Genomic DNA, 9,138 nt, shown 5'->3' with positions numbered 1-9,138 from the left:
AACTACCAGCAGAGTCTTCATCCTCTGCAGCCTCAGGACCAGGGGTAAGTGGAGGAACTACCAGCAGAGTCTTCATCCTCTGCAGCCTCAGGACCAGGGGTAAGTGGAGGAACTACCAGCAGAGTCTTCTTCCTCTGCAGCTCCCAGGACCAGGGGTAAGTGGAGGAACTACCAGCAGAGTCTTCATCCTCTGCAGCCTCAGGACCAGGGGTAAGTGGAGGAACTACCAGCAGAGTCTTCATCCTCTGCAGCCCCCAGGACCAGGGGTAAGTGGAGGAACTACCAGCAGAGTCTTCATCCTCTGCAGCCCTCAGTCCTGTGTCTCTTACTCTCTGCAGCGCTGACTCTTTTCCTTTTCTTCTGTTTCTCTTTCATCCTCTTATCTTATTTTTGCAGTTTCTTCCCATAATTCTGAAGAATTTCTTGTGTTTCTTGTAGGATCATTCAGTAATGGCTGGTTCCCGGCTGCTTATCTTCTGTCTTGGGCTGTGTCTTGTGACATTTGTGCAGGTATATACTACTATCACTATTATCACTACTAATCCTGACCTCATGTCTTGTGCAGAGTCTTTGGCTATTGTTAGAAGCAGAACTAGAGATAAGATCCCAGAACTAGTCTCAGTAAGACATAAGATGGAGAAGAGCGGCCACATACAGTCCTATGAAAAAGTTTGGGCACCCCTATTAATCTTAATCATTTTTAGTTCTAAATATTTTGGTGTTTGCAACAGCCATTTCAGTTTGATATATCTAATAACTGATGGACACAGTAATATTTCAGGATTGAAATGAGGTTTATTGTACTAACAGAAAATGTGCACTATGCATTAAACCAAAATTTGACCGGTGCAAAAGTATGGGCACCTCAACAGAAAAGTGACATTAATATTTAGTAGATCCTCCTTTTGCAAAGATAACAGCCTCTAGTCGCTTCCTGTAGCTTTTAATCAGTTCCTGGATCCTGGATGAAGGTATTTTGGACCATTTCTTTCTACAAAACAATTCAAGTTCAGTTAAGTTTGATGGTCGCCGAACATGGACAGCCCGCTCTCAAATGATCTGAAAACAAAGATTGTTCAACATAGTTGTTCAGGGGAAGGATACAAAACATTGTCTCAGAGATTTAACCTGTCAGTTTCCACTGTGAGGAACATAGTAAGGAAATGGAAGACCACAGGGACAGTTCTTGTTAAGCCCAGAAGTGGCAGGCCAAGAAAAATATCAGAAAGGCAGAGAAGAAGAATGGTGAGAACAGTCAAGGACAATCCACAGACCACCTCCAAAGAGCTGCAGCATCATCTTGCTGCAGATGGTGTCACTGTGCATCGGTAACAATACAGCGCACTTTGCACAAATAGAAGCTGTATGGGAGAGTGATGAGAAAGAAGCCGTTTCTGCACGTACGCCACAAATAGAGTTGCCTGAGTTATGAAAAAGCACATTTGGACAAGCCAGCTTCATTTTGGAAACAAAGATTGAGTTGTTTGGTTATAAAAAAAAGGCATTATGCATGGCGTCCAAAAAGAAACAGCATTCCAAGAAAAACACTTAATACCCACTGTAAAATTTGGTGGAGGTTCCATCATGCTTTGGGGCTGTGTGGCCAATGCCGGCATCGGGAATCTTGTTAAAGTTGAGGGCCGCATGGATTCCACTCAGTATCAGCAGATTCTTGAGAATAATGTTCAAGAATCAGTGACGAAGTTGAAGTTACGCCGGGGATGGATATTTCAGCAAGACAATGATCCAAAACACCGCTCCAAATCGACTCCGGCATTCATGCAGAGGAACAATTACAATGTTCTGGAATGGCCATCCCAGTCCCCAGACCTGAATATCATTGAACATCTGTGGGATGATTTGAAGCGGGCTGTCCATGCTCGGCGACCATCTAACTTAACTGAACTTGAATTGTTTGTCCAAAATACCTTTATCCAGGAACTGATTAAAAGCTACAGGAAGCGACTAGAGGCTGTTATCTTTGCAAAAGGAGGATCTACTAAATATTAATGTCACTTTTCTGTTGAGGTGCCCATACTTTTGCACCGGTCAAATTTTGGTTTAATGCATATTGCGCATTTTCTGTTAGTACAATAAACCTCATTTCAATCCTGAAATATTACTGTGTCCATCAGTTATTAGATATATCAAACTGAAATGGCTGCTGCAAACACCAAAATATTTAGAACTAAAAATGATTAAGATTAATAGGGGTGCCCAAACTTTTTCATAGGACTGTATGTGACTGCACAGAAGACCCTGACACTCACTGACCACACGACTACAGGCCAACCAGGGCAGCGCTGCCCGAAATAAGCTGACTGACCGCCCGTATTTGGGTGTCCCCAGCCTTAGTGTCATCTGTGGTCACTGCTGGATCCAACACTGCTGGATGCTTTTTTTATGATGTTTTTTTCCCCACGGTTTTCTTGCTAAAATAAATTAATGAATTATTGCAATATACAGGGTTCGGCCGGGAGGTATGGATGATTTGGATGATTGATATAACAGTTACACACTCATTTTTCAACGAAACTCAAATTTTATTTTTTCAATGTTGCCATTACAAAAATCAAAGAAAAAGAAATTAAAACATTGATCAATCAAAACAATATCATCAGTCTTGTTTTCCAACATTGTTTCTGGAAATCTGAATCGTCTTCCGTAGTCGCTTTGCTGCCACTGTTGGTCAGCCATCGGCTTATGGGGATGAAAATGCAGGTCCAGGTGTAAAATCCGGCGAACTGATCAGTCCGACATGCGAAGAGCATGAGCCTGCCATACGGCCGAACGTCAAGGGCTGGCTTCAACTGCTTGACGCACCCTTTCGACGTTTTCCAGGGTCCGTACCGTTCGGTCACCTCCTCGTGCAGTTCCAGGTCTTGAACCTGTTCGTTGAAAGTTATTCACCCACTTCATTATCGTGTCAAACTTTGGAACACGACCGTGACGGCCAACGTTGAAATGCTTCTCTATGTTTGAATGACAGAACGGTCCGTTTCAATAAAGGTGTTGTACACGGACACACGACGCTTTATCCGCCACATCTCCATTGCTACTGAAATAACGAGCAGATACCCTCACTCGTTATCCACCAAGGTTATCCCCATCTTGTGTGGTGCCCCGTTCAAATCATCCATACTTCCCTGCCTAACCCTGTATACAAGGCCACTAAAAATCCTTGTATAAATTCCATCAGGCCGGATTCCTGATTCCTGGGAGCAGTTTTGGAAAAAAAAAACAGATATTCCTGAAGCGAAGTCAGACAAGGATAAATCAGGGAGGACAAGGGGCCGCACTTCCCTTATATCTCCGGGGCCATTTTAATCCACTTCTGACTTTGGTTCAAAATATTCATAAAAAACTGTCACAAAACCTGTAAAGTTTTTCTATCAATGCTCCGTGCATGTATCATGGTGTCATTGTCGCTGATATCTCAGTGGTCCCCATGATGTTACAGCCTCCGGTGTATACAAGTGATTTGTGGGTGATGAACCCCACGACTATTATAACACTGAGGCCGATCCTGAGAATTGGTTACGGAGCCATGTGCAGTATATATATATAGTATACGTATGCAGCTCGTCTTCACACACCAGCTCAGGGAGAACTGCAAACTACAGAAAGAACCTGCAGAGGGAGAAACTACTACGACCTGCAGACAATGAGTCCTATAATGGGCAGGAATAGTGTTACACACATGTACAAACATCAGACTATTGACTTATGGAAGGTTTATTTACAAATGATACAAATTCTCTCTTTGGTTGTCACAGGTGTTCTGTCTTGTACGATATAAGATGGACATGTCTGAAGACATATTTGATGATCAATACGTCGGATGCACCGACGAAATGGAAGCAATAGCTCCGGAAATACTGAAAGAGGAAAGAATGGTCAGATTTGATCTTGATACTGTTTGGAATGTGGGGAACAAATTATGGCAACAAATAAAACCCTTTCTGGGACGTCTTCCTGATGGTTTTAAGGATGAACATGCCATAGCGTTATTAATCTATACTTCTCCGGGTATGCCTATAAGCAAATATCTAAATGAGGCTTTAGCGACCTATGGCCGAGATCCCAAGTCTTTCAGCTTCCATGCGTTACATTTCTATCTTACCAGAGCTCTGACTCTGCTTCAGCCCGGATGTGATGGAAAACTAAAGACCGTGTATCAGGCTTCCGCAAATGTTCAGACTGAGCCGCCATCTGAGGAAACAGTAAGATTCAGATTTATTACTAGAACATCACCCGTCTTAGGGATGGCAAGAAACTGGAGTTCATTGTTCTACATTGACACATGTTTCGGGGTGGAATTACTGAATTTTTCTCTCAACCCAGCATACAAGGAGATTGTGATTCCGATGAATGAAGTGTTTCGGGTCACCAGCTACAACACAAAAGAGAACAAGATCACCCTGCAGAGCACCAATAGGATGTGCAGTTATTACAACTGTGCCTACCTGGGGGGTAAGACATAGAAGGCTTAGATAAAACATTGTACCATTCCCAATGCAGCCGATGATGTCAGTAAGTTAGGGGGGAAACTCACCCATGTCAATGTCTGATTCATATTTGTATGGACCTATTCATATGGTGCAATTAGGATTGGTAAACTTGGTCCAGACATATAGTTCCATCTGTGGGGGAATCATCACACCGCCTCTTCTAGAATATACTAGAAGTGCAGTGACCCAGCAGTAGTAATTACAGTGATAGGAGCAAAATTCACCATAGAGCTTAGGGCAACCATAAGAATCATGACTCCTAAGTGTAAGCGAACCGTACATAGGGAACACTGACGAAGGTGAGGTCAAGAATATGCCAAGGGCAAAATGTATTACAAAGTACACAAAAGGAAGTCATGTCCGGAGCCGGATTGTAGCTCATTCACAAGGTAGCGTCTGTACATTGGGATCTCATTTATATACACTCACCGGCCACTTTATTAGGTACACCTGTCCAACTGCTCGTTAACACTTAATTTCTAATCAGCCAATCACATGGCGGCAACTCAGTGCATTTAGGCATGTAGACATGGTCAAGACAATCTCCTGCAGTTCAAACCAAGCATCAGTATGGGGAAGAAAGGTGATTTGAGTGCCTTTGAACGTGGCATGGTTGTTGGTGCCAGAAGGGCTGGTCTGAGTATTTCAGAAACTGCTGATCTACTGGGATTTTCACGCACAACCATCTCTAGGGTTTACAGAGAATGGTCCGAAAAAGAAAAAACATCCAGTGAGCGGCAGTTCTGTGGGCGGAAATTCGTTGTTGATGCCAGAGGTCAGAGGAGAATGGCCAGACTGGTTCGAGCTGATAGAAAGGCAACAGTGACTCAAATAGCCACCCGTTACAACCAAGGTAGCCAGAAGAGCATCTCTGAACGCCGCACAGTACGTCCAACTTTGAGGCTACAGATGGGCTACAGCAGCAGAAGACCACACCGGGTGCCACTCCTTTCAGCTAAGAACAGGAAACTGAGGCTACAATTTGCACAAGCTCATCGAAATTGGACAATTGAAGAATGGAAAAACATTGCCTGGTCTGATGAGTCTCGATTTCTGCTGCGACATTCGGATGGTAGGGTCAGAATTTGACGTCAACAACATGAAAGCATGGATCCATCCTGCCTTGTATCGGTAACGGTTCAGGCTGGTGGTGGTGGTGTCATGGTGTGGGGAATATTTTCTTGGCACTCTTTGGGCCCCTTGGTACCAATTGAGCATCGTTGCAACGCCAAAGCCTACCTGAGTATTGTTGCTGACCATGTCCATCCCTTTATGACCACAATGTACCCAACATCTGATGGCTACTTTCAGCAGGATAATGCAATGCCATGTCATAAAGCTGGAATCATCTCAGACTGGTTTCTTGAACATGACAATGAGTTCACTGTACTCCAATGGCCTCCACAGTCACCAGATCTCAATCCAATAGAGGAGCATCTTTGGGATGTGGTGGAACGGGAGATTCGCATCATGGATGTGCAGCCGACAAATCTGCGGCAACTGTGTGATGCCATCATGTCAATATGGACCAAAATCTCTGAGGAATGCTTCCAGCACCTTGTTGAATCTATGCCACGAAGAATTGAGGCAGTTCTGAAGGCAAAAGGGGGTCCAACCCGTTACTAGCATGGTGTACCTAATAAAGTGGCCGGTGAGTGTAATCTATCTGATCTGACATCATCCAGCGGTTCTGATCACATGGTCAGGAACTCAAAGTAAAAGTTACACAAAAAGTGACATTGGACCATGCTCAAGAGGCAATGGAGGAAGAAGAAATGGAGCCTCCAGAAAACCAAAAGTACCCAAGAAAGTGCGGAGAGGTGGTCTATTGGAGGGGCTTCACTGTACTGCACTGTAGTGGATGGTTCTGGTGATGTAGGAAGTTCAGCTCTGAAGTCAGCAGCCATTTTGTCTATGTCTCCTCAGTCTGTGTCCTCTCCTAGTCTTGGGTCCTTCCTTGATCCTTCGGTATCTTGTCTTTGTCTTCTATTTGTGTAGCTCTCTCCTGGGTGTTTCTCTACGATGTGCTGGGGTTGGTTGGTGGAGACATAACACCTATATGAGGCGGTGCAAGCCATGGTCTTCTACAGCAGGGTGTCCTCAGGAAGGTGAAGAGATGCCCCAGACATTGACCCTGACCATCCGGAGACTAGCACCAATGTGTAGATCGGGGTGACTACATGATTAAATGTGTTATTGGTCTGACACCTAGTAGGGGGGAGGTGATGTAAAAAGGAAAGGATGTCCTGAGGCATGAGGAACATGTATGGAGCGAAGACAAGGCTATGGCTGCCACTGCATGATGTGAGCGCGGAGGGGATGACTGGAACCAGCCTGTCTATCTGAGAACATTGTCTATTGTGTCCTGCGCTCCGCACCACCTTAGTCCATATCCATGTGTCCCTCAGCTATAAGGACGGCCGTGTGATCCTGATGTGGAATTATATTGTAGTGTATGAAGATGCTGATGTTACTGTGAAACCCTATGACATCATTCTCTAACAATAGCCACATCTCAAGTAGAGGATTCTTAAAGGGACGGGAGTCTTGGTGATCTGCTTCAATAGAACAGGGACTGGAAAGTCAACACTTCAGCTTTCAATACTGTGCTCGGGGCTGCAGAAATATATTAGATCAATGACTTTGTATCACAGGGTGAAATTCTGCTATGACAGGTGACAGTGCCCCATGAGGACCCATGAAGGGCATTGAGCCAATGAGGACATCCATGTGGTGAGTCCTAGATAAAGTGAGAGCTGACTGTAAGAGGAGATACCTGGTAGACATTGGTGTCTTCATGACCCACAAGAATATAAGATGGATTCGGAGATATTTCAAGGTGATATCAGTGGTCCTGGGACTTTTAGATGTTGAAGTCGTGTTTGTTGATTCTTGACTTGAGCTGTGACATCTCTTAATGGGCCGTAACAACCATATTAAATAAATGAAGCTCTTAAAGGGTCGGGGGTATAATCCTCCTCTTCATGGAAGTCATTTATATACGGTACATGTAAAGTTATCACATAATACCCCTAAATTACACCCCAATATCTTCTCCGTACTGTTACTCACCTAACGCCCTATAGACAGTCCATTGTTACCAGTTGTACCAGTATATAAGATCCCCCTTATTGGTAATTGTTCCCCCTTTGCTTTCCCAGACATATTTCCCTTATAGGGCTGTGAGCTTGTATCTACAGTAGACCGGTGTACGGAGAGTACGGAGAGGAGATCTCTGCATCAGGCACAGACTGATTTTTTTTGTGTCCCCCCAACCGTATCCCGTGGCTAATATCAGACATTTGCCCACTGAGTCAGTCATATTCCCTTGGCTGAGAGTTTTATCTTCTCAGAAGAAGATTTACAAGTGCAATATAATAATTATACAACCTGCAAAATGTCCCCAGTTTGTGTCTCCAGAGCTGGACTCATAGTGGTGATACCTGCCCCAGTCCCTCTTAATGTGTACATGGCCTTAGCCTATAGCCCCGGCCTCATGGGCCACACATGGTGACGATGAATTCACTGTTTATTTTCTGCTTTCAGGGCAAAAAAGAGAAAACTGCACCTCCATCCCCCTATCATCAGGTGAGGAGCTGATAACTTCTGCTTATTCCCTGTAAGGTTGTGTTCACATGGCGCAGACCTATTGTACGGTTCTGCTGTATTGGTGTCTTTCCTTTGTCATCTTTCTAGTAATAAATAAGATTGTAGGTTGACAATGTAGAGGCAAAACTCTCCCCCTGTAAGGAATCCTAATCTTGTCTGCCATCCCTGTGTCCATTAACCCCTTAGTGATTGCTATGACTCCATTACATGATGGTCATTAGGTCATTGCACCATGTTATATGGCACCGTGTAACACGTCCTATATGGCGTCTGTGCACAAGTAGAGCTGTATCCTGCTGTAGGAATAGTGATTGAAGGAATCCTGATCCGGGAACATTTAACCCCTTAGATGCTGCAGTCAGTTGTGACCGCGGATTCTAAGTGGCTTACACGTGGCCCCGAAACCTACTGGTACCCCATGACATGATGTAATAGTATATCACTGAGAGGCAGAATACAGAAGACATATAAGTATCAAATCCCACAATAAGACGAGAAATATTATAAAGAAACCATAACCCTTATAGAGAGAGAATTATATAAGACTCTAATGTATAATAATTGGTATTGCTGTAACCATGACAACCGCAAATATTATATTACACAAACCTTGTCCTGCCCGTATAAATCAGAACATACAGGGAATAAAACGGCTTAGGTTTCCCAAAATACTTCCCATGACAACTTCAGCTCATCTCACAAAAAATACAACTCCAAACATCTCAAAAGACAGAACAATAAAACGTCTTAAAGTTCTCGTGTTTATGCAGAAAGTGATCACCAGAACAACAGAGACAACTTTGTGTTTTTTACCTCTCAGATTGGCAAAGCAAGTGATGGCGGGAACCGTAAAATTGTGTTACTTGGTCTCCTCTGCCCAAGAGAATCTGTCCGAAATTTGTTATTTTTTGTTTCATAAATGTATTGTAACGTTAGTAACCTCTAAACCACGCCCATTGCAAGCCACACCCTCTATAAACCACACCCATTGTAAACCACACCCACTATAAACCACACC

General features: G+C 43.9%; 1 protein-coding gene across 1 annotated transcript; it reads left to right on the top strand.

Annotated features, from left to right (window-relative positions):
- The first annotated feature begins 453 nt into the window (after positions 1–453).
- LOC142196241 (ecto-ADP-ribosyltransferase 3-like) lies at positions 454–6,574 on the top strand. The gene is made up of 3 exons (XM_075266452.1): positions 454–510; positions 3,777–4,473; positions 6,510–6,574. The coding sequence occupies exons 2-3, from the start codon at positions 3,801–3,803 to the stop codon at positions 6,572–6,574; spliced, it is 738 nt and encodes a 245-aa protein (XP_075122553.1). The 5' UTR covers positions 454–510; positions 3,777–3,800.
- The last annotated feature ends 2,564 nt before the right edge of the window (positions 6,575–9,138 follow it).

The sequence above is a fragment of the Leptodactylus fuscus genome, chromosome 2 (genome assembly GCF_031893055.1).
Source record: "Leptodactylus fuscus isolate aLepFus1 chromosome 2, aLepFus1.hap2, whole genome shotgun sequence".
In the NCBI taxonomy this organism is placed as follows: Eukaryota; Metazoa; Chordata; class Amphibia; order Anura; family Leptodactylidae; genus Leptodactylus; species Leptodactylus fuscus.
The sequence above is the reverse complement of the archived record's forward strand: the minus strand, read 5'-3'. Positions and strand labels throughout refer to the sequence as shown.